General features: G+C 36.1%; 1 protein-coding gene across 3 annotated transcripts in view; it reads right to left on the bottom strand.

The window, feature by feature from the left end:
* LOC121316169 (mannosyl-oligosaccharide 1,2-alpha-mannosidase IA-like) overlaps positions 1-26917 on the bottom strand; it is a 125978-nt gene that overhangs the window by 9839 nt on the left and 89222 nt on the right. For all 3 annotated transcript variants that reach the window (XM_041251029.1, XM_041251030.1, XM_041251031.1), the window contains 7 exons: positions 24446-24540; positions 10005-10128; positions 9336-9429; positions 6883-6998; positions 3299-3518; positions 2280-2452; positions 1300-1415 (listed from right to left, as the gene is read on the bottom strand). In XM_041251029.1, coding sequence (XP_041106963.1) covers positions 1300-1415; positions 2280-2452; positions 3299-3518; positions 6883-6998; positions 9336-9429; positions 10005-10128; positions 24446-24540 — 938 coding nt within the window. The remainder of the gene's footprint in view (positions 1-1299; positions 1416-2279; positions 2453-3298; positions 3519-6882; positions 6999-9335; positions 9430-10004; positions 10129-24445; positions 24541-26917) is intronic.

The raw sequence follows: 26917 nt of genomic DNA, 5'->3' as shown, positions 1-26917 counted from the left end.
TTGAGTGCTCCTTTTCAGTTTGACAAGACCTGGCTAGTGTTTCTGATCTCGAAGGAGCTCATTAACTAGGATCCAGGTAGAGTATATAGAGTTTTTCTACCTCCCCATAGTAGGACTTCCATATTTCACAGGAAAAAAAAACAAGCAAGTGACAAGTAAAAGGTCTGCCTTTCACACAGAAGCACTTAACGACAAGTCGTCATTCCCTGAAGGGGCCAAAACCGAGGCCTACACTGCTTTGTACAGTAGTTTCTAAAATCATATACCCTGCAATTTTAAAAAGACAATACTGTGGTTTATTTGAAATAACTCTACCTGTACCGGTTGGCGGCGCTTTATCGGGACACCTGAGGAGATGTAAAAATATCCTTAATAAGCGGCTGTCCCAATTAAACGAGTGGCATTTCAGAGGACCTTAGTCACATTCATAATTTACAACATGAACAGTATTTTGTTTACCGTTTTTTTATTTCTAAATAAAAAGAAAAATAATGAAATTACACCACATTAGGAACATATGTGAAATATATCATTCAAAATAAGAGTCAATTAATTTTAATCCTAAGACAAAATGATTCACTGTTTATATGTTCTGCTTCAGCATGAGGCCAGAAATTCAAGCTCCATGATTTAATTTCTGTCTAAACCGCAAGCGTGCGTTGCCAACCTCCTCAACGTTGCCTGCTCTTTTCAGTGCGGATTGACGTTGTTTTAAAACTGCTGCAGGATTTCATCTTTACCCTTCACAAGGTGAGACACCTGCGATGTTGACAAGCCAAATTTCTTTGCCACAGCAGCCTGAGAAACCTCAGGGAACTCCAGTTCCTTCAAAAGCTCAACCTTCTGAGCCAGTGGCAAAGAGACTTGTTTTCACAACAAGCAAATGACAGGTGAGGCTAAAAGCACTAGTTTACTCAAGTCACAGCTGAATCATGTAATCACTGCACTGCACTAAGTGAACCTATCTTGCTCTGAAAAGCGATCTCCGTTCATTATTTGAAAATACTGTATCCCAATTAAATGACATAAATAGCATTGGGAAGAACCGTCTCACAGAGTTGTGTCCCATTTAAGCCGAAATCCCGATTATCTGTGTCTCGATTAAGAGGAGCCAACTGTATTACTGAACATAAGTCGCATTCTAATTTTAAAAGTCTAAAACAAAAACTGTTTAACATATACACTCAGTATTATGTTAGTTGCTGAATGCCAACATTGTAAAATGCTGGGATCAGATTTGGAAATGGATAACCATTCTAGAGCACTGTCCTTGTACTCTTGGTTTGTTTGTCTACTTACTTGAGTGTTTCTGCCAGGAAGAAGCTTTGCTGCACATCATCATGGCTTGGGTGACTGGCGTAAACATCTCTAATCCCAGAATATCCTCCATTTACTTTGCAGTACTGCTCCAGTGCCTGCATTGATACGAAAAGGAAATGAACCTTGGAAAAAAAACACCTTTTAAAACAGCCAATTTTTTTCTTATTTTTCTTATCCTGCAAAATGTGGTATGGGGATTTTTTGCCCATCATGCACATTTCTGTCATTCTGCCTTGGAAACATAATTCAAATTAAGACAATAGTAAAAAGAAAAAAGTATACAAACCAAGAAATCTGGCTTTATTAAAAATGTATCATTTTGCAATTATGGATAACAGAGCAAATAAGTACAAGTTATTCATTTTTCTAAAATTACAAAGTACTGTTCATGCATAAATACATTTGCTGATTCAGTGTTTAAAATAAAGGTACACACAATATATCTATCTATCTATATCTATATATATATAAAATAAATACATAAAAAAACCACACACACACACACACACATAGAAAGAGTGCTTTCCTTTTAGTTAATGCAAGTGAGACAACATGCTATACCAGATTTTACAATGCAGATGCCCATGACTGAGTGATCACCCCATCTCAACATAATACTGAAATTTACAAAAGTACATGGCTAGTTTGACTAACAAAAACTGATTTCAATCTTTTTTGAAAAATGTTTGTATGTTCACCCCTGTCCAAGTCAACCCCTCAACTTTGGTTAAATTCCAATTCTATGGTCCTCTGGCTTTTACACGGCTACACCCGGTATAATAAAAATATACCAAATATATTCTAAAAAACAAGAAGGAAATAATTATGTGTTGTCAATTACATTACATCAACAGGTAGGGCTTGGTGGAAAAGTATTGTGCAGAAATAGTTAATGCGCAAAATAAGTAAACAGCTGAATTAATCATACTGTTAAACAAAACAAAAAATGAACAGTTCACCTGCACTGCCTCCCAGCCCCACTGCCTGTACTTGGGGTCATGGGTAAACCTCCACATGTACATGTACGTCTCAATGACCTCCGGTCTCAAGATGAAGTACTTCTCGTTCTGCCTCGTGGCAATGGCTTCAACTCCACCGTCGAACCTGAAGGCTTCTGGTCCCAGTTTCAGAGCTAAGAGAAGGGAAACAATTATATATATATATATATATATATATATATATATATATATATATATATATATATATATATACACACACACACACACACATACATACATACATACATACACACACACACACACATATATATATATATATATATATATATATATATATATATATATATATATATAGAGAGAGAGAGAGAGAGAGAGAGAGAGAGAGAGAGAGAGAGAGAGAGAGAGATGCAATATGTCTACAGAAACACTTTACTTGTGTAGCAATATTTAGATGTTCATGTTGTTTTCTCAAAACAAATTAATGCATAGTATTTAAAACAGATCAGGCAAGGACTTCAAGGAACAGGTTCTTGTTACAAAATCACAGACGTCTGGTCAGAGATTTCTGTGGTAATGTGGTATTTTCTTAAATGGCTCAGGCAAGTAACTTTTTTGGTAAGTGATAATCTGGCTGTATTCAAAAACAGTGGGAAAAGGACATATTCACTCAAACACATCACAGTACAAAACCCTCTGCAAGTCACCCCATGCAGTTCTGAGTTTGTCTGTGCGCAAACCAAAGCCCAATACTGTTATCTGTCATGCCAGGATCACCCATCTTTCAGAGGCACCACTCTGATAATCTAAACCAGAAAGTCAACCAAAAGTCAACAGGGAATGTTATCACACTAACTAAAACTGGAACAGGGGGCCAATGATTCGGCATTTTTCAATAGTGTTGAAATATCAAAAGGGGAAAACCTTGCACCTCTGCTAGTATAAGTATTGAAAAGATACTGTTCAGTTTTTGCTGCTGAACGACTGTAATAGAGATTTTCAGAAGACACCCCTTCACTTACTGGTGCGGGAATATGACTCGTGACACGTGCGTGCGATTTCAGCAGCCAGTTCCATTTGGTGTCCAGTTTTCTCATCTGGTGCCCCGTCTGCCCCAAGTGCAAACATGCCTCCAGCAAAGCATGTCAGATGACCCATCTTGTGCTCAAGCAAGCCTCCCTTCCACTCCGCAATATAGGTGAAGCCCCCTCTGGATTTTCTAATTAAGTGTGACTCGATGGCCTGCAGGGACGAAGTTTACACTCATTAGCTTCTACAGAAGCAGGTCCCCCTGTGGAAGATGCTAATCTCATCTCATTGCAAAGGATGTTTCTGCATTTCGGTTAGGTGTGGTTGCAACACACAACGCAGGGCACAAGTAGTCACTTTTATGGCAGGCAGAAAAGCAGTTATCATGCAGCATGAACTGCAAGCACCTAAAAAAGAATGTGATGAATTGTAAAAAATGACATTTCAGTGAAACTCTTCAGGGCAATAGTTTTGCAGTACAAAACTCAACTATTTGTACGTTGCAAAAAAGTGAAATACTTTAGAACTTATAGAATTCCTATAGAAACCTATAGAACTCCAGAACCATGTTGGGGGGGGGGGGGGGGGGTGCTGTGCTTCGATCAGAATTAAAACATTACAACCAATCCTTGACAGTTCACTAGGTGCTGGCATAGACTACACATACTCACAGACCTTGCTCATTGGGATGTTTGAATTCCAGCTGGAAAACCCATTGTGTTTGTTGGTACCCCTAGCTTCTTGTAACCTTAGTTTTGCATAAATGAGTGTTTGCAACCTAATTTCTCCAGGAACAGATCATGTTATGGTTGTCCCTATTAGGTCAACTCCCACTGTGACTGTTCCTTTTACTGAATAACAGGTTAAATCGTTTTCTAAATGTTCTTTGCAAAATACATTCTCTCCTACCATTGTTTTTCATGTTCTCTTATATTACATAACCTAAAAACCAAGAGTCTAGACTAAATAGGACTGAGTGGAATTCACTGGCAATAGCTCCAAAGACAGTTGTCTCCACTTACATACTGTAGTGGCTGTTCTCTGGCAGTGAACTGTAGAACGTTTGAAACTACAAGACTACAAATCTATTTTTTCTCCTAAGAAATTAACTTGTATTAATCAATTTTATATTAACAGAAAAAATAGTTGCTGTACAGCCAGTACAACAGGCAATGGTTTTCCAAGAATTTAAACGTATAATGGTGCCACATTCTCATATTGTTATTAGTCATCTCTCTCTCTGGTTTTAGTTTAACTGCAAGCCACAAAGGTAATTTCATTATGGAGGAAAGAACATGCAAGATACATCCCACTTGAAGGCACATAACCACAACTGCACTCACAGATTCCACAAGATGAGGGTGCTATGAGGTGAATAACAAATCCAGTGCTGATAGCCAAAGGAAAGATGATAAGATCAGAATAGGCAGAACAGAGAAAATGAGAAACTAACCACAATTTATGTGGGGCAATCCTAGGTTAAGAAAGCAGGCAATAATGTCTATGATTTCAATTGTGTTTGCACATTAGCAACAGGGCATCAGCTGGAATCTTGACTTTTCATAACACCATAAAGAATGGCAGGTGGACTAGGATAACGAAGGTCGAGAAACCACTTTAGAAAAGGACAGCGAAGATGGGACAGTAAATAATGTCTAGTGAGTTGTTCAATTATATCTGAGATGATAGCAAAATGAAGCATGGAGATTGTAAGGGAAAGTGGAAAAACATGCTTTGACTTCTTAACTCTTTTCTCCCATCAAAGACTGGGGGGGGGTTAGCCTGTAGTTATGTAGTTATGAAGCTTTAAAAAACACCACTCAATAGCAAAACATTATAATTCCAATCTCCTAACTGCTAAAATAAGGAACTATATTCAAGCCACGCATTACAGTAACCCCCCCCTAGATTTCTGTATGTAACCACTTCTCACTTTTTTAAGTACATCATTTTGTACACACAACTTACTTTCAGCATTATGAGCTGCAAAAGTGACGATTCAGTTAAACAATCTCCTTACAGCAGTGGTTCTCAACCTGTGGTTTGGTTAAGCAGCTTGCACAAACCCATTTCTACACAATCACATGTTGTACTAATACAATATGTAGGCCTATTACTAAGGAACAACAAACAGCTTTAACCACATTCATTATTAGGATTTGTATGTAGTCTGCAAACGCCCCCCCCCCCAAATCCGTTTTCTTTGAATACATGTGTTTATAATTTATATTGGCTCCCACTGATACAATACTAAACATCGAATTCAAAGCTGCCACAAACTGAAAACTGCTTGCTAATGTGAAACAAACACTACCTAAATAACTGTTACACATTATGTAGGCACATTTGTCTTGTTCATTTTTCTTTGGTATTTTTTTTTTTTTTTTTTTTTGTCGGTAACGGTATTCACGTAAATGCACATCTTTCTGACCTGTGCTCCCATTCTACCGCTTTCTTTCACTGTTTAGGAAAACAAAATCATACTCTGTCTCCAACCTTTTCACTGCATTCAAAAAACAGGAATTGAGGAATCCCAGTCACCTTCTAAGAGAATTAAAAAAGGCTCTGTGTCAAACACAATCCAAAATATTTAGCACTGGCATTTACATTTACTGGATCCGAGGACGACACAAAGCCCAGTGCGTTCTGTCAGGAGGTTTATCAGACTAAACTCTTAAGCCTGTAAAACTGAGAAACCATTTATCTACAAAGCATTAAGAATGTGAAAAAATTGACTTTTTTTTTTAAACCAAAAAAAAACCAGGAAATTTGCCAACAGCAACTTTCAATGTGCAAAATAACAGCATTGCTTGATGAATTGGTAGCGAAGACTCAACCCCAGGGATCTCACTAAGTCAGGTACGTTATATAAATACTTCATTTTCTACATGTATTTCTACATATACACATAAAAATGAGTGGCAAGTAGTCTGTGGGCAAAATCCAAACACCAAGGTGGTCCCTACATTGAAAAAGGTTGGGAACCACTGCCTTAGTGAGTTAATTCCTTGAAGAACAGGGACTTCATGCAGTGAGATGCTTTTATCTGAAGTGGTGACAGACTTGTTCAAGGAGAATCATGCAGCAGAAATTGAATTGTAGAAAATGGTTTGAACAAACTCAATGTTGCATGTCAGTTTACCTCTGATCTCTCTGCTAGAATAAGCAGTGTGACTTGGGGATGAAAGTGAATATTGGATGGTTTTCTAAATCGCACAATAATCAAGTGAGTGATTCTGATGAGGTACAAGACCAGTTATTATGCGATAATAAACCATCATATGGTTTACATTTAGCTATTTGTTGTTAATCCAACTGGTGATCATGTTATGTACATTACAAATGATACATTTTAGAAAGCATGTTATTTAAGAGAGTCAACTTAATCACTGTGTTAAGAGCAAATCCAAGAAAAACGAAGCAGCACGTCTAACTGGATACCAAAATGACTAAAGAGCAAATACGAAATTAAACTGCTGACATACTGTAGAGGATTTGCATCCCACTGGCAATCCATGGACCCACCCTATTAGAAAGCTGCATTTTAAGAATGAGAAGATGTACATTTCTTATTTACCTGAATGGAGTCATAATACATTTTCTTGCCTTCGTCATCGGTCTTGTCCGACATCAGCCATGCCTTGAGCAAATACTCATAAAAACTATCCCCAAGACCTCCAACCGACACGTGATCTGAAAGACAATATAACCAAATGCTGATAATTTACACCCTTCTTCTGCCTGTATCACCTACCAGGGAAATATATGCCTAAGTGATATAATGATCTATTGCACAAGAAGGACCAATGCAATCTCTGCATACAGGCATCAGGTATTCGGAACTGCATCTAAAACACCCATAAACAATCATAAACATCATTTTGAATATTGCAAATAGCCAGAAGATGCTCATGTGACACAGCATTGTACTTGGTCTGAGGTGGATAACTGCTGCCAAAAAGAGTTTGACTATTCAATTTAACAGGGAATCCATCCAAAAGAGTAATTTGTCACTAAAATAATTTGATCTAGATGAGATAGATAAATAGATAGATAATTAGGCTAAGCCAGTCTTTATATTCTTTTGATCACTGCACCTATCTTTCATTAAAAAACACAAAAAAATGGATTGCCACAGACAAGGTGGGCTATGAATGGAAAGCAATTTCAATCCCTCGGTATGTATATTATGTATATAAGTATATCATGTATGTTATGTATATCAGTCCTATATATATATATCTATATATATATATATATATATATATATATATATATATATATATATATATATATATATATATATATATATATATATATATAAAGAGAACTTTCTTTTTTAAAAATGTAAACAAAAGTTTTAAAAGAATAAAAAAATAGTTTATTTTCAGGAAAGTCAGGCAAAAACCCTTCAGGGAGAGCTGTTTAAAAAGAAAAAACATATAATATATATATATATATAATAAAGACAAACAGGAACAATGTTACTCTTGCAATCGTATTTCCATTGGTAACAGTACTCGCTGCATATTGACAATACCCTGCTATTCTAATATCAGGATTCATTAATCTATGGTCCAGTTACCTTTGATAGGGTTTTTCTAACCAGGGACGAGCAAACTTTCAACTTTATCAATCTCAAGGGCAAGTACTACAGGGATCTTGGTGAAGATAGTTAAGATGAAAACTACACATTGGAAAAAAGGAGCAAAAATATGGTTGCCAGGTTCACACCAATGCAGTAATCAGCAGGTCCTTGAGATGAGGGGAAAAAAAACAAAACACAAAAAAACAACTTTTCAGAGCTGAAGGACACTGCAAAAACCTAACGGAAAACCTTCTAAGTGAAGTTTTCCCAATGGCAATATGAAGTTGTTACATTTCTTTGGAAAATGCTGTACTTTAGAAAGCAGCCACAAGAGGATTGTGTGTGTTGAACATCACATCTATACCTCCTGCACCCATACAACACACCACGATCCATACTGTACTGTTCTGTCTATATTAGAAATAACTGCATGGAAAACCACAACAAAAAAGAATACACTTCTGTGGTCAAAAGCAATCTGTTCTGAGGGGATATGCAGGTAAATACAAGCAGTGTAACTCCCCAACAAAGTAGCACCAAACTACCCTCACTGTCCTACCAAGCAATATAACAAGCATGCATTCACAAAAATAGTACAAATACAGTATGCCGTGCTTACCGCAGGTTTCAAAATGTCATTATCTTGATGTTATGCTATGAACCAACCTAATTATGTTACGAACAGTTTCACAGTGTAAAGTGGAGGGTGCACTTGACAACTGAGTGTGAAGTGCTTGAAATGACACAAGAACAAACCCACACAGCTGAACAATTTTGCTGACCTTTAGGGTTTATTAAAATAAATAAATAAATAAATTACCATGGAAACCTCTGACATTCTCAATTCAAACAGCAGCTTACAAATTCATCTTCAGGGACTCATCAATAACAGGCGATGCTAGAATATACATTATTACAGGAGACAAACCCGACTGACGCATGCTGCGACAAATCAGTGTCAGTCTACTGTCAAAATAACCAGACTAAATGAATTTGCACAAAACCTGACAGCCTTCCAGGCTTGTCCTTCACAGTCACAGCAATGCTACCACACTAAGATTTGCTGTATACGGCTGACAGGAGGGCGGGAGAAAGTGAGAGTGCATTACCATTACTGTGATGGCCCAGTTTATATGCTAATGATAGCCTTAAAAATGCATATGCTGTTCAGAATCTTCCACATTAGCATTCAGGAAGCAATATTCATTTTTAAATGATAATACTGGGCCTATATTAACCTTTGATGCCCAATAACTCTCCACCATTGCAATCTATAACCAATTCCAATTAAAATGCCATGTATTGGGTGGTAACATTAAAGAGGACAAGTAAATATTTCAAAGTGCTTTTGTTTTAACAAATGATTTCAAAGAGAATCCTTTTCAGATGTTGGAAAGTTTTCCATTCAAAACAAGACAAAAAGAATGCATGTATTTACTTACGCTGGCCCCACTGTCCACTGTTAGGATTTAGGTAGTTTGGGTATAAGCCCTGTGGTTTATCCAAACGGTTCAAAACTTTCCGAATGTTCATTACCTGTTGTAGCAATAAACAACAATAGTTATTTAAAGTAATGCTTTGTCAAAGAAACATGATCTAACCAAATTTAAATGTGTAAAGTTTAAGAACCTAATGTCATTATGGACTTTTGACCAAATCCTTAAAAAAACAAACAAACAAATAAAACCTACACATTACAAACAGACATAACATGAAGGTTATAAATGTGGGCTGCAGATCAGACGGCAATCTGAGGAAACAAAGTGAGACAACAGGAGAACCATGTTATCCATATAGTTCCGCTACAATCATACGTGTGTAAGAACCAGCTCAGAATTTGCTTGGTCATGCCTAATTCACTTGTGTCACATTAAAATTTGTAAGAACTTTTGCATTTTTTATTTTTACCACGCAATCAATATTTATTAAAATCATGTACATAGAAAAGTTAAGCATAGAAGCAACTCTATATTAAAAAACAACTCTTTGTCCTATGGGCCCACAAGCCTTGTAAATTAAATAGCATGTGTGAGTCTGCAGAATATTAATGACTACTTGGTTATGTTTGGTTAAAACATACTGAGCAATGCTTTAATGACTTTTATCCTTACCTTCTCAGCAAATACAGGGTTCCCAGAGAGTTGGCTCAGGTGCATGAATTCTAAATGGAGAGTTCCAAACTCAGCCAAGATGCTGCTACCCCCGGATGCCCAGGGCCAATTTCTGCCTATTCCACTGCAAAACAAGAGAGCAGCAAAACATGACAGGAAACATGCAAAGGGGGGGTGGGGGGAGCATGTCTCTGTATAACACAATTATTGGACTAATCTAAACCTGACTCGTGGCTACGTTTCAATACTGTTGCAGACATAAACCTGCATCATTTCTGCAGCATGGAGTATCTCCAGGTTTTTGGAGATCGCCTATTGTACTTTTCCAACAGGTCCAAAACCAAAAGGCTACATACACAAGGTGATTTTAAAACTTACTGTTGGTACAGTTTTATATTTTCTTGTTCACTTGTACCCGGTAATAGCATGGTTAAAAACAAAGTTTAGACTAAAGAGACTAAAATGGATGGTCAAATAGACTGCCCGCTTCTCTCTGATACTCATCCGTTCCAGACAAATCTCATTTACCATCAAATTTAAAATCCCTTTCTCAGCCACGAAGATTAGAAACTTTGTTGCCAGTACCAATTATTAAGATAAATAGTAGACTGTCAGTAGTGCATAATAGGGTTTTCCAGTAAGAAATGTCTGGGGTCATTACTTTTTGAGTAGAAGACAAAATATACAAGAGAATGTTCATTGTACCCCAGTGTCAGGTTTACATCAGCTTCTCACTGTTTTGGTCATTTCTGAATCGAATAAATACAATTAAAATCTCAAACCAAACATCTTTGCAATATGCACGTTGCCTATGTGTACAAGAGCAAAATCACATTATTCTTTTTATTATTTATTTATTTATTTATTAACCGAAAGCAATTTTATTGGTAAAATTAATTTTTAGATCAGTACATTTAGTGAGCTACCAGAGTTTTCAAATCAAGTTGTGGCTCTCAACAAGATAATGGCTATATCTAAGCAATTATAGCTTAAACCACATGCAAGTGCTCGTAAAGTAATTCTCTTTCAAGAAGTTGAGCTAGTGATACAAGTCGGTTATGATCAGTTCGGGTTTTTACCAATTCACTCAGCTATTTTTGACCGAAATCAAAGTTTAAAACTGAAAAACTAAATTGCATTTGCATAGCCAAGGCGTAGGACATACCATTATTACACACATCATTTTTTACTGTGATAAATAAGTTCAATACCATGTTACTGCATTACTCATACCAAATCTATCATACAATTAAACACAATGCAGAAAGATACACTCATGTATTATTCATTTTTTTAATAAAAGGTTTAGGTTAGGATTTGCAGGTTGAATGTTTGCCAGCAGCTTTCATCAACAAACCATTTTAGAAAACTGGAGAGAAAACAACTCTGGACATGTGAACACTCCGACTAAGTATGAAGCCACAATTATCCCTTCTGAGGGCTGTCAGGTAAGTCCTGTCATAACTTTTGATTTATGTTACCTTATTAAAAAAAGCTCACTCCCTCTGTTCTATGTGTTGACAAAGATGAGATAAATCTGTGGCAGTAGATTTCATTTTTCACTCTGAACCTGATGAGACTGGTAATGTACGTAATCATATAAAGCAGAGAACATTTATTTTTAAATAGAATAGAATTCAGTTTTGTATTTTTTATAATGCACAGTACACTGAGACATCAACAAATTATTTGATATAGTGCAGTATTTACAAGCACCATACATCTATATAAAATAGCTAGTGCTACAGAATAAAGACAAAAAAACAAAAAAAAAACAAAACAGACAAACAAAAACAAACCACTGTGTGTCTCTGCGTATAGAATGCAACCTCAAGGCATGATATATAAAAGGTTACTTACTATATGTCATCCTAGAAAATGACACAGTCGCTTGAAGAGTAAATTATTCTTAATTGTATTTCTGTCACTTGCATTTTGCATTGTGATAAATTGCATGGATTCAAAGCACAAAACCCATCTTGCTCCATTAGGAATGACTCTGCTGCAGGGAGACAGCTAAAGCATGATGAGTCCTAGCGATTGCCAGATGAATATGTTAAAAATGACTAGCCTCAAAACCACAGATGCCTTCAGGTCAAATACTAATAATATGTTTTCTATCAGGCGACTTTTTAAAATACAGAAAAATCACATTTACTTGTACAGATATGAGATTAAACACACTGCATACATACGTAAACAATAAATCATTTCGGATTACCCTGTTTTGTACCCTGTACTGCTGACACCTGTCCATTTGCTGAAGCGAACCTGAAAAAATATTTTTAAATAGTTTTCCCAAATGCTTCCTAATTGAAATAACACTACAAAAATTAGCCATATGGAGTATGTAAAACAAATGACTGTGACACTACATTTCCAGCAGTGCCACAATGGATAATCTGAGAACTGTATCAGTTTTGCTTATTTTTAGCCCCTTTAGGTACAAAACCTTGGCACTACAATCTTTATAAAATGTTTCCAATTTCAGCAGCATACTTCCTCCCTCACTTAGAGCTTCTGTTCCTCTAGTACTCCAAGATATACATCCACCTTTCAGAAGGTAATTAAACCCTTTAAATCAAGCCTACAGGCAATACATTAAAAACAATTCAGTACAAGAGACATACAACACTACACAACTTTGACTTGAAAAATGCTTTATATAACAGTTATATAAAGGGAACAATGCCACTTTCTAGGCAATGCCAGATAATAATGGTTTATGTTTTTTTTAGTATTATTCTTAATAGTGCATTTATACACAAACCAAGTTATATACAGTATATTTTAAGAAATGTTACTGTACATTTAAACACTGTAGCTCAACTGTTGCTTTGTGTGTGTTTTCTAGTGGAGAACAGAATGAAAATAAATTGTTTAATTATGCTCTTATTACCTACATATTTGTTATACGACAACATAGTACATATAAAAAATACAGATGTGCTTTCAAAATTTCATACAACGAATTTGTAAAAGCCAATGCAGCTGGAACTATTGTCTATGGTACTGGAACACACACACAAGAGGTAAACAAGCAATGGCGGAATACAGCGTGGAGGGAGTAACACGCAACATGCAAACACAGACACTGATGCAGGGACTGCTACAATATCTAGATTTACTTGAAAAAGGGCCTAAAACATTCCTTTTATTACGCACCATTCAATAATATGCATTTTCAATTGGCATTTCATTTTCAATGTGACACTGTTCCATTAATCAGCTGTCTTTATACTATAATAGATGCAATAAAGAAGGAATTCCCAGAACGGACAGATAGACAGGCACCAATGCAAAATAAGATTCTTGTCAGACGTTAATTGTAAAAAGGTTAAAATGTACTGTTCTGCATGAGCGCAAAGAGAAAGGGGGGTGAGGGCACATTTACTCTGAATTGCCTGTCGTCTCTCTTAGGCATTGATTCTCTACAAGTCAACAGTGGCTGCACATTAATGGTAGTCTGGCAGAAATATATGATGTGTCTTTTTTGCAAATCATGAACAAAATCAAATATTTTTAATATACTTTAGGAGGTACAAAATAAGCATGGTACTGTAAAGAATGCAGTAATTAAATACAGTGCTGGAAACTTGTATTATGTATTACACACCATAGACACAATAAATAAATACATACATTATTAATTAAGTTTGAGAAGCGATGCACCGTTTCTACATCTCCCTCAGCTCTCCTGCAACTCAATAATCTATTCTGTCAAAATTCTGCTAAAAATAATTTTTGAATACCTTGCAAAAAAAGGTGCAAACGCACCCAAAAAAATGACCATGTGCACTCTGAAGGAGGAATAGAATCTTCCTTGATACCACACTCAAACCAGTCATAGTTTTTTAATTTAGTTTGGTGACTCAGTTTAGTTATTTTATTGCCCAGTTCATAAAGGAGAACCACATTATAACAAAATCAAAGCAAATTCAAGGACAGGATCCAGAGTACAAGGAGGTATGGGTCTTGAGATTAATTTCTGAAAGAAGAAACTTCAGTGCAATTAAAAAGATTTCACTGTGAAAACGCTGGATTCTTCTTTCAATTATTAAAATTCCAAAAAGCAATACCAAAGTTATGACTACTTTTTATTAGTACTTCAATTCAAATTCTTCTTCCCATCCTTGCAGTAGTTTTCTGAAAGCAGAAACTATGAAGATGAACTCTAGAAAGAACAAACTCAATCACCAATGCTTTGAACAAACTATGACGACACCAGAACTACAGTGTCTGTACTTGTAACAAACCCTTACATAGGAAGACCATTCTCAGCCTTTCAGTATGTCTCACTTTTTTCTATACCTTGTATTACCTCACAGACATTCATTGTTGAAGGTGAATTTATACAAATATGAAAAATAAAAAACGAGCATTGTGAGGCGAAATTAACTTAATATTAACATAAAAAAAAACAATGACACGTTGTAGATTTCCACATTTACCAAAAAAGACTTGCTAGTAATTACTTATTGATGAAGTAATTCTGTATTACTTAATGTTTTAATTGGATTCCAGGCTTGCATTTTCTTTTAACCGCTGGTCTAAACAGTTTTATCTTCTATAAAAAAAAATTATCAACTATCAAAAGAAACAATTTGGTTAAATAACTCTATAGTTAAATAAAATGATTTCAATTTTGTTATTTCAAATATCGAACGTACATTACCATGAAAAAGTATTTGCCCCTCTGACTTTCTGCATATTTGACACTGAATGTTATCAGATCTTCAACCAAAATCTAATATTAGATAAAATGGATCCGGAACACAAAACAAAACACAAAACTGATACTTATTTAATTTATTTATTAAAGAAAGTTATGTAACACCCAATGCCCCCATCTGAAAAAGTAATCGCCCCCTTAGACTCAATAACTGGTTACGCCACCTTTAGCAGCAATAACTGCAACCAAACCCTTCCTGTAGTTATTGATCAGTCTCTTACAGCACCGTGGAGGAATTTTAACCCACTCCTCCATGCAGAACTGCTTCAACTCAGTGACATTTGTGGGTTTTCAAGCATAAACTGCTTGTTTCAGCTCCTGCCACAACATCTCAATGGGGTTTAGGCCTGCACTTTGACTAGGCCATTCCAAAACTTTAAATTTCTTGTTCTTCAACCATTCTGATGTAGACTTGCTTGTGAGTTTCGGATCATTGTCTTGCTGCATGACCCAACTGTGCTTCAGCTCCAGCTCACGGACAGATGGCCTGACGCTCTCCTGTAGAATTCTCTGATAAAGAGCAGAATTCATGGTTAATTCAATTATGGCAAGTCGTCCAGGTCCTGATGCAGCAAAGCCCATGTTGGCCAAAAAGATCTACTTTTGACTCATCTGTCCATAGAACATTGTTCCAGAACTCTTGAGGATCATCCAGGTGCTTTTTGGCAAACTTGAGACGAGCATTCATGTTCTTCTTAGTGAGCAGTGGTTGCCACCTTGCTACTCTGCTATGAATCCCATTTTTGCCCAGTGTCTTTCTGATGGTGGAGTCATGACCATGTCCTGACCTTAGCTGTGGCGAGAGAGGCCTGCAGATCCCTAGATGTTGTGGGTTCTTTGCGACTTCCTGGACGATTTTACGCCTTGCTCTTGGAGAGATTTTGGCAGGACGGCCACTCTGGGGAACATTCACTACTGTCACAAACTTTCTCCATTTGGATAATATGACTCTGACTGTGGTTTGGTTGAGCAACAAAGCCTTAGAAATGGCTTTGTAACCATTTCCAGACTGTATCTATCAACAACTTTTTTCCAGAGGTCTTCAGAAATTTCTTTTGATCATGGCATGACGTGCCTGTAGAACCTGTGTGCTGACAACGTCACTATGATGGTAAGGGCCAAAGTTAGTCAGACTTATCTTGGGCAGGGCTGGCCCAAATCAGGCCTGATTGTTAACCAAAGTATTCAAATCAGCTGACCCTAATTATCCCTTTAACTCTGCACCTGCGCGATGTGAAAAAAGCAGCTCACTCCATAGGGCATAATAAAGCAAGTATCCCCATAACCAGAGAAAAAGAGATTTACAAAATGTAATTCAGGGCTTAACACTAGCGGAATTCATGAGAACTAAATTCACTGAAAACAGGCTAGTTTGGTAAAAACTATAACTGCAGTTTCAGATTGACCTTTAAGCAAATGAGCCATCTAGAAAAATGTAAATGGCTAGCAGGGCAGCTTGCAGCCTCCAGGGACCCAAGGTGCATCCACTGGCCATTTATGAACCACAGTCCAATGCTGCTGAAGCTGAGGCAAGATTCAGTACCTTTTCAAATGGTTAGTAATAGTAATTTAGTAATATCATATATAGTATATCATATAAATATATATATATATATATATATATATATATATATATATATATATATATATATATATATATATATATATATATATATATATATATATATATATTATTGTCACAAGCATTTTTAAAATAACTTGAACCCAACTTTGACTTAATAATGAAAAATAAACAAATAAATAAAAACAAATTGTAAACATGACAGTGTGTGATATAGTAGGGAAGAAGTCACACTTTCTTGCCCCTTGACTGCCAGCCAACTGCACTAAATCATCCAGGCTTACTTGGACTTATCTGGAGTCTTCCAAGGACACATTTGCTTTAAGTAATCTCAATGGAAGCACACAAGGTTTATTGCCTTTCTGAAGAATTAGAATGGTTTGGTTTTGTGATCTCGAAATTAAATGCAACCCAGTGGTAACATCCTACACACCACAGGTAACAGGATACAACTGAAGCACAAACTTGCACATTTAAAAAGTGAATATGATCTACAAAATGTATTTAATATATACAATCCATATTTATCAGAAATTAATCTAAGAAAGCAAATCATATTTTTCTAATATACTGCTCAACATCTCTGGCCTATTTAAAATTCTGACTAGGACTGATTCATGCACAGGACTTTAAAAGACATTTTAATTTACAAACAAAAAAAAACACACAAATCAATTTTCAAATTGTGCAGTACACGTAAAGATTAGTTCACTCTTGCTGCAGCTAAACGCTGTCTGTCAAACACGGCCAATTTAAAGCTCAATATCTTTTCCCATACAGATATAGCAGCTATTATGAGTCTCACCTGTTCATACTTCTAGTATGCCAAGTAATAAACTACCCTCTTACATACTATACTCTCATTGACACGTATGACACAACACAGAGTGCCCATAATATTTGTACCCTAATGATAAAATGGTCCTTTGAATGTTTCTGGGTAAAAGGCTAAAAATTGGTAGAAGCTTCAGCCCATATTACATTTAATCTATTAACTGTGCAATGATATGGCCAGCACTAGTCAAAACGATTACACCATGGATCTGAAATAGTGTAAAAAAACAAAACAAAACCCTGATGGCAAACAGGATTAAGTAAAGCTGGCTCTCATAAATAATAAGGAGATGAAAGTACACAAGCCACTTTCTCTCACACACACAATTGTGCCATCTATGCTGGTATAATATCATCAACCGTCACACACAGTCAAAGGCATCATGAGAGAACAGAACGTTCTCATGGCAACAGAAACCTCTTTGCCACCACCATGACACCATATTTGGCCAAAGAAGGGATAAACAACGATAACTGTTGAATTGGTACCCTAAAAATAATTCACTGTTTCGAGTGACGTTAGACCGTTTATGCCACTTAAAACATTTATTCCTAATTGATTCTTGTTCCATAATGAGATTCAAGTGACTTAATTTGGTTTTTGCTCTTTTGTTACGCTTAGTTCAAACAATTAAAATGTTTGTCTCATATTAAGGGAAATTGACAGTGAGTTCTCAGAGTTTATGTTTAAAATCCCACTTATAGACAAAAGAGTCTGTTATAAGAGAAGCTAGTCAAGGACTGTGTTTTAGATGTAGGACATGAACGTGGTATTAGAAAAAAAAAAGCCCCCCCCCCAAAAGGACTGTGAGCCAGTAACAGAGTAAGATTAATCATTTTGCAAAACCTAAAACAGATGAAGACCTAAATCTCATTGCCAGTAGTGGTTTTCATGAAGAACTCGGGCACAATGTAAGTGGGCTGTAAACTTGGTTGAACAATTGTTCTTGAATCTGTACAGAAGAAATGTGAAATACATATGAGAAGGGGGTTGTTTATATGGAAATAAATTTGTAATTATGAAAACGTTTTTTTTTTTTTTTAAATGATGTTAATGTATAATTGTATTACTTTTAGCAAACAATACGAAATGCTAAACTGAAAATCGCAAGCCCTACCAAGTGTTATGTTTGAAAAATACTATAACTAACTAACTGTTGAAATGACTGTAAAAAATAAATGGTATTCGCTTTTCTGCTGAATTCATCTGACTGTGGTTTCGTTGATGAAACAGTTTCCTGTGGATTCACAGCACTAACTGGCTTTGTTAATCAACACTATATCTGCCCCGCACTCTTCTTCTCTTCAAAGACAGAACAGCCACTTTGTTAGAAGATTCGTAGAATGAATCAATAAAAGATCAAAGGGCGACATCACATAAATGTTTTAAATTATACAATATAACTGTGAAGTTAATGTAGGTTTCACAGTTTATTGGGAAGTGGCAATACAGTGCTGTTAAAAGAAACCAGCTGTTCAGGCAACTGCAGAGAGAAGAAATATGGTAGATATCTGCTTTATATAAAGGATGTCAGTGAGAACGCATGGCTTGAGTAAAGGAACATCAACACTGTGTGCATGCACATCTGGTATACAGTCACGTGGGAAGTTTCCTTTTAATCCATGCCCACTATAGCACTTCAGTGGCAGCATAGCTCTTCACACAGACTGTTAAGACAGGTCTGGGCCTTGTCTGAACTACATCCTGGGGTGGCAATTTGACATGCTGCTTCAATGCTTGCTTTAAGATGTAATATCTGCAAAAAATAGGCTATGGACATGCATGTGGAGGGGACTGGATGAACCTTTTTGATATGTATTGCACCCATTTCAAACTGATCCATTTCACAGCTTTATGCTCCGGTACAGATTTGTTTCAATTAACAGAAGCCCATCTTCTGATGCAAAAGAATCCTGGCTATTTATTACACCTGTAATTAAATACTGTTTACAGTACTACAGGAATTACATTGCATTGACGTTTCTACATCTATTTACTTTGCAAACTTAACTAGAACTGTAACAGCATTTTCAAAAGCACAGACATTAGAGAAAACGTTTGTTGTACACACCGGAGGGGGAAAATATCAGATACAACTATTCAGGGGGGCTTAACTGTTTTAAAAAAGTGGGGGTCAAAAGGTAAAGAACAGCCGTGTGAATCGAGGCAACTTTTTTTTTTTTGCCAAGAAGCTCTGGTAAAACACATTTTCACTGTTCAATCTTTTTCAAGTTACTGTTTTTGTAATAGTAAACCCACAAAATTGGACAGGTGTTTCAACATAAAATATAGAATATCTACTAACTGAGCATTTATTAAAAGTACAAACACAAGTAGCACGAGAAAGGCAAAACAAGCTCTAGTGGTATATCTGCACTACACTGTACGGCACCTATCATTCCAATATGCAGCTTATGAAAGGGAAGTGCAAACAGACAATCGCATGTACAAAATGTTATAATATTGGCTTGTTTATTGATAGATATACTGGCATATGTATGTCAACTGTTAAAATATTCCTCGCTCGGCTTTGTTTTAAATGTAGTGCTGGATGCTACAGTTTTTCATGTTATCCATCAGACATTACTGAGCTCAATTACCACAGTGAAACCAGCTGTTTCGAGACTTTTGGAAAGTAAATGATCCCTCTAGCAGTGCAATGTGGTGCTGATAGGTTGAAACAATACAAACCCTTCCTCAGATGGCAATGCTTAGTGCTAATATGTTGAAACACTAAATGCCAGCCCTCACACAATTAATTGGTTGAAACAGCTAATTCTTAACATTGCAGGCAGTGCAGATCAACCATACACTGCTCATATGTTAACAAGAGTACAGTTGTGTGTTTTTCCACATCCTTAGGCACCAAAATAAATCAATAAATAAATAAAATGAAAAAAATTGATGAGCCAAGTATGTAAAATTTATCTGCCCCAGACCCAAGAGATTTCAGTATATCATAATGACCTACATTGGTTAACACTAAGTCGTCCTTTTTATCAATCAGTATTTATCTCAACATTTTTTTTTACAGTCATTCAGGTACATAAACATTTAGGTATATTATTATTAAACGAATGTGAGCTTACATTATTAGTAAGTACACATGTTTTCATATGAAATCTGAACATGAATCCCTTTTTAATATAACCAAGTTGGGTTAATTGAATCCCTGGTCTGATTTAAAAGAGATTGTAAGATCCGGTCATTTTATGTCCAAAAGCATTTGACAATCCCTACTTTTACTACCTAAAGCAGAATCCTTACCGGAGATTCTTCTCCCTCATGTTGCGGCACCTGCTCTTCTTCCCTGCTACTGACTTGGTCTGCTTTTTAAGTACGTCAGCAGACTCGTTTAGACATAAATTAATAACACTGGATTGCCTACTACGCTGGTCTGCAAGCACTATAACTACTTAAAATGTGTTATTGTGTCTTTAAGCGGAAGACCTTCACTGATGCTAAGCCTTTTGTTTTTCAGCCTATGTAAATAGCAGCAAACTGAAACAGCTTAAATATATACAGTACACAACATAAAAGCAGCCTGATTCACGACAGCTCACGCCACGTTTCTGCACCAGTACGGTACTTTCATAACAGCAACCGTGGACAACAGATACACCTGAACAGAAATACACATTTTATATATTTATGAAGCAATTCTGTGCATTTTGCAAACGCATTTTAAGTACGTGATTAATATTAACAAACACAAACAAGTGTTTTCCCCAACGAAAAGATAATGACATAATAATTCAGAAGGCTGATAGGGACGTGTATTGTACAAACGCCGAGCAGAGTTTAAAAAAAAAAAAGGCTAAATAAATAAAAGAAATACATTTAAAAAGACAGATTATAAAAACGCAAACACTATTAATTCGATCTTTTGCACAATGCATAATAACTTGTTTATTATACTAAAATGGACAACCAGTGGATAAATAATTGTAAACAATGACCTTCTTTTTATTTCCATATTCTTTGAATAATTTATGGACATAATGTACCGTAAATGTTTGCTATTAAATGCATGGGAGTTTAAATTATTAGCAAGTACACAAGTTTTGATATGAAGGCTGAACTTGTTCACTAAAGTAAAATCAGGCTCATGTGATTTTGAAATGCCACTTGCTATATTTACTACTACTTTATGGAAGTTAAAAAATAAAAGATTTTGGTGGGAATTGAACTTGAACTCATTCATGGCCCTGTGGCAACATTAACCTGCTAACTTCTTTCATTTTTAATAACGGTCTGATACTCTCTCTTGCTTAACTTTTTTTCAAAGAGTTTCTGGTAGTAATAAACAAACCTTCATCTTCCTTGACCGTTCTCGTCATTCCCTTAATAAAACAACGTTTATTTTTTTTAAATTTGTAACTGTTAGCTGACGGCGCACAGATCTTGGGTCAAACCAATATGTTAGTGTACGGGGAATTGATTGCGAGTGTTTATAAATTTGTCCCATCTTCTAAACACCTTTTTAATTTTCAGATTTTATTTTAAACCTTTAAAAGACAAAAACAATATTAAAAATGAACGAAAAATGAATGAAAAAAGTGGAGGGGCAAAATATATAGACCCCCCCCCCCCCTTATTTAAAGTGGGTGGGCACGTGCCGCTTCTGCCCCACGGGTTAGGTGTCTATGCATCTATTAGTGGAACTGCATTTATTTATTTCCTAATTTTATGTCAATAATGGTTTTTGGAGACACCCTTATTTCTTCTTGTTTGAGTGTTTTTTTAAAGTGATTATCTGAAGACTTCAATTGGAAGCCTCTCAAATAACAAGCTACATAGGGCTCAGCTGGCTCTTTAAGATTTCCTTGTGTCTGCTGGTCAATTACCAGCAATCGCTTTTCAAACAAGAGTGTTTCTTGACAAGTGCAGAACAAGCAGCCTCCTGTTCTGCACACTGTGGGTTTTAATTCATTTGTGTGCTGACTGATACGGCTAGGAAAAGGCTTTGGTACAGTACCTGAACGTATTATGAGCGGCTCTCTAGTTCGGAACAACGCTGTTACAAATGGGTCAAGGTTATTTTGCAGTGATTGTACAATCAGTTTTTTTCGGGGACTAACATAGTCTACAGCCTGCATTACCTGTAATATACAGTAGAAACATTACGTACATCAGAGTACTTTATCTTGCACATAGTATGATTTGCTATTCTTGAGCTTTGGTTCCTCTGCAATTTTTCTCGAAAGTACAGTATAAAAGGACCAAGTTACTGTGCTTATTTAAACATAAAAAAATCAACGAAACACAGACTTCGAACAGAAACAATTCCAGGACTTTCTTCAAGAAGAAAGTTGGTTGACAGGTATCTGTCTTACACTTGTTTTGTTGAACACAGCTGTTATGAGTAGCTAATTACTTAGAAAAGGAATTACTCGACCAGTGTCTACCAATAGTGGCTTCAGACTGGTTCATTTTTTCAGTTAAAACAGCTGAGGCATTTGCCGCCCTGTTCTGAAATACTTACATTGGCCCACATAATACTATTCAAAATTCTGCTCACTGTATGGACCAGTTTAAGTAACAATAATGCCATACCGTTAGTTAGTTCGGGGGAGGAACGGTTTCACAGGGAGGAGCATATTCATGGCTTCGCTATAAGAACACTACAGCACAAGGCGTTTCAGTACTGTCATGGCTGAGATAATGATATTTGCTTTACAGGTTTTCCAATTCTTTTTATTTTTTTTTTTAATTGAATGCTTGACCAACATATTTAAAATTCACTGCTTCAAACATTCCAAGTCAGTTGCATTAATTTGATATCTTCCAAGTGGAAAACTGGCACAGATGAACTCTGTATTAAAAGTGGGTCCGTGTTTATTTATTTTTTTAGGTTGCATTTCACAGATACTCATTTCCAATGTTAGCAAACACATAGTGTCACCTAACAAAAGACGCTGGGCTGTTCTAAGGGTGATGGCCAACAATTTTGGGTCAGTCGTTTGCTTACTATTCAATAACTTCGATTTACACAGGAACGTGAAACCAATATTTTGTACATTCAAATAAAAGCTGTGAAACCTATTGTAACTCTAGATGGTCTCATACTCACACCCATTATTGTTTTTACATGATAAACAAAGCTTTTTTTGACACACATTATTTTTCAATAGGATTGTTCCATTGCAGCACAGTGCTTTGAGCATTATTGGAACCAAACTCCCCACAGGGGTAACAAATTACCTTTGGTGCGTATCCAACGCTGAATAAATTACTTCCTTAGAGGCTTAGAGTGAAACAAATATTTTTGTTCTGCAACTCATAAAAATCACTGTTCACATTTACCAGCATGACAGGTACAAAGCAAGTACTGGAAGAAAAATAAACCTGTACAAATGAAATATTCCTGCACATTTGTACTTCATTAGTAACCCTAGTTCAAAAAGAAGGTCTGTAGTATAGTAAGCCACAAGTATCCCCAATGCAGTACACAATATCCCTAACATACTGCCTATGCAATTGTTGTTAGTAGACTGCTATTGAACCTTAATGTATTATATAAGGTTGGCGGTATAAACCAAACTACATTGGTTTCAATAAACTACATGTATGTTGTATGCAGATCTACCAAACTACTTGGAAAAATGTATATTAAAATGAAACCACAATTAATAATATATGATAGAGTACAGTTTGTTAAAGATGGGGGTAAAGTGGGGTATTATTTCTGGATTTCAGGTCCAACTATGTTTAAACTTTGCTTACAGCAACACTGTTGGGTAAGTGGGCATACTACTTAATGTTTGAAACATGATAATTGGACTAAACTCCCAGACTTCATTGTACTTAATATAAACATAACTACTTTGAGAACATACAAGTGTTACCCCTGAATACACCACCAGTTCAACAAACTGTTGAAATCCAACTGCGGCATTTTTACTGAAATTATTTGACTTGTATTGTTTAAAAATCACACCCAAGCCCATCATTTTATAATAAATAACTCCCAAACTTCTGTTCTGGGGATAACATTGGCTATGTTGTTAAATTAGCTTTTGTACCATTTGTATAATGTTGTGTTCCTATCTGAAAAAAAACCAAAAAAACACAATATATGCTGTCTCCAGTGCACGATAGGCTCCAAACAATTTGTTCGGGAACCAAAGATTTTTTAGCTACCTTACAACCCCCCCACCCCACCCCAACTAAATTTTATAGTTGACCCAAGAATGGCATTGAAATCCAGCAAAGGGTCTGAGTGATGATGGTAAAAGCAGCAAACAGTGGCTTGGGTAAGTGGCATTAAGAACAGTGGTACATGTTCTTACCTCTTAATATTAAGCAGGGCCCAGGGGATTCCAGTGGGGGTGTTGAAGGCTGGCAAGAGTTTCTCTCCTAGTTCTACCGCTTTCTTCCTGAATACCTATGAAAATATAATACAAAAAAAGGGATTTACAAAGACCCTTTCAGATGCATCAGGAGCGCCTAAGACATGGTCATTTCTGTGTATAATCCGACATCAATCTTGAGAGGAAATTAGGCCCCTTGTCTTCTGAAATGTGTGCTGCTGATAACCTCCACAGGCCTACTAGCGTTATCTAAACAGTGGCTTAATACCACCACCATAACATCAATAAAAAATAGATATATAACCTAAATAAACTCAAAACTTCCACTTTTTTTTTTTTTTTTCAAATTGTGTTATTATTCTGAGGTTCAACACATTTTCTTCTGGGGCAGTGTTTGTTAAAGTATAGACGTGCTCATTATGTCACTGTCATTTCTGATTTGGAAATCCCAGGTAATGCTCAAGACTACCCAAAACAACCTTGGAATACTTAAAATACAATGGTCTAGTTTACAGAATCTTAAATAAGATAATGAGACACTATAACGAAATACACCTTCTAAAAGTTTGATCTCAAGTGTGCCAGGATCCAGTGCTGGTAAATGCTAAATAAAAGATAGAACTAGGTAAATATACTGTGTCTGTATAGCCAAAAGTTTTGCATCACCTAGAATTTTTGGACTATATTAACATAAATAAAATTAACATCATGAAATCAAAGAAACTACAAAATTAAATCACAAGTCTACCAGTAGCCATAATAGTAGTACAGTATTTCATGTTTTTCAATTTGTCAGTTTTTCATTAAGTATATGGAAAACTACAAAGCAGTATGTCATTTAATATGTTACCATAACATTATTCAGCAGGTTTCATTCAGAATTATTCAAAAGTATGTTTGCAGCTGGGTCTGCAGTTTGCAGATAACAAAATTTGAGGTCTATATGCATTTCAATTTTCATTATCAAAACATAAAATCAACCAACAGATGTTTCTTCATTTTCTGGGAATTTTGTAGTTTTAGTACAAATATTCTTGCTCTCAGCTAGTAATCTTTTAAAAAAAAAAAAAAAAAAAAAAAAAAAAAATGTAGGTAACACCGTAAAAATACAAAAAAATTACCATTACAAAGTGACAAAACAATCAAACTTCGAGAGCTGTTCTAATGAATCTGAATTATGTATACGTGGCAATCAATAAATTATATACAGATGCATCGCATCACCAAATTCAGTTTATAAAAGGGTATTTATTTTTTTTTTTTTAATACAAAAGGGGGGGGGGGGGGAGTAAAGAATCTGTAAACTTTAAACCCTTTTTGCATTACACTTAAATAGGACTGGACATGACACTAAACAAGATTTATTGCTTTATTTGCAACATACGACCGGAGCCCCCAGTAGGAAAGCACAGGAATATTTCACTGAGATTGAACAGGAGATGGAAGAAAGAAAAAAAAGACAGCCGTTCCTTGGAGCACTCCACTGCAATCTGAGCAAAAGCAGAGCTCCCTTGCATGAAAATGATCAGTGGTGGCAGGGGTCTCCCGGGGATAACTGCACACTGTGTCATGGCTTTATTTCTTACCACTGGGGATACTAATTTCCAAAGCAAAGGTGTTAAGTCATCTCTAGAGATATAAATCAAAGATCTGAACTTTTTTTTGGCACAGATTTGTCTTGTACTTGCAAACACAGCAATATGTAACAATGGATCAATGGAGATGGTCCACACACCACAGAACTCAAGCAAGCAAGCAACAAGCGCACTGACTCCAGGCACATATGTGTTTTCAGTTTTCAGTTTTCAGTTTCATCACAACTTGTATCCCTTGTGGTAAGAAATAGGACCATGATACAGTGTGCAGTTATTCCAGGGAGACTTAGTGAAGAGGTATCCAATTGTGGTTCTGGAGGGTCATACCACTCCAGGTTTAACAGGTACAATGATATAATAACTACTTCAGGGTCTAGATGCAGGTTTAATTAGTTCAATTAAAACAATTTAGAACAGGTTGAAACAAAGCTCAGGAGTGGAAGGGCTTTTCTTGTCCCATCTGATCCGCAATCACGGTAAAATATTCCTGCATGTAGAGTATAAAAAATAGCCTTATTGTCAGCCAGACAAGGCGGCAAATGCCACCTCACCACTCCAAAAGATCCTGTAATAGCTGTATGACACCATAAAAATTATATATATATCAAGACTGACAATTGCTTTAACATTCTGCACGCCAACTTGAACGGCTGCATTTTTCCCAAGCAAAAAGTAACTCTCTATTCCAGGAGAAACATAGGTACTATACAGGATGAAAACCAAATGGTTGTACCATCTCCACTATCTGCAGTCGCAACGGGTTTACAAATCAGCATTTACTGTAATGGATAGAAATTGCACTTCAGAGTCTTCATAATACAAGAATAGATGCGTGTTATATACAGATTGCCTGTTA

Source organism: Polyodon spathula, chromosome 5 (genome assembly GCF_017654505.1).
Source record: "Polyodon spathula isolate WHYD16114869_AA chromosome 5, ASM1765450v1, whole genome shotgun sequence".
NCBI lineage: Eukaryota > Metazoa > Chordata > Actinopteri > Acipenseriformes > Polyodontidae > Polyodon > Polyodon spathula.
This window is presented reverse-complemented; position numbering and strand designations above follow the sequence as displayed.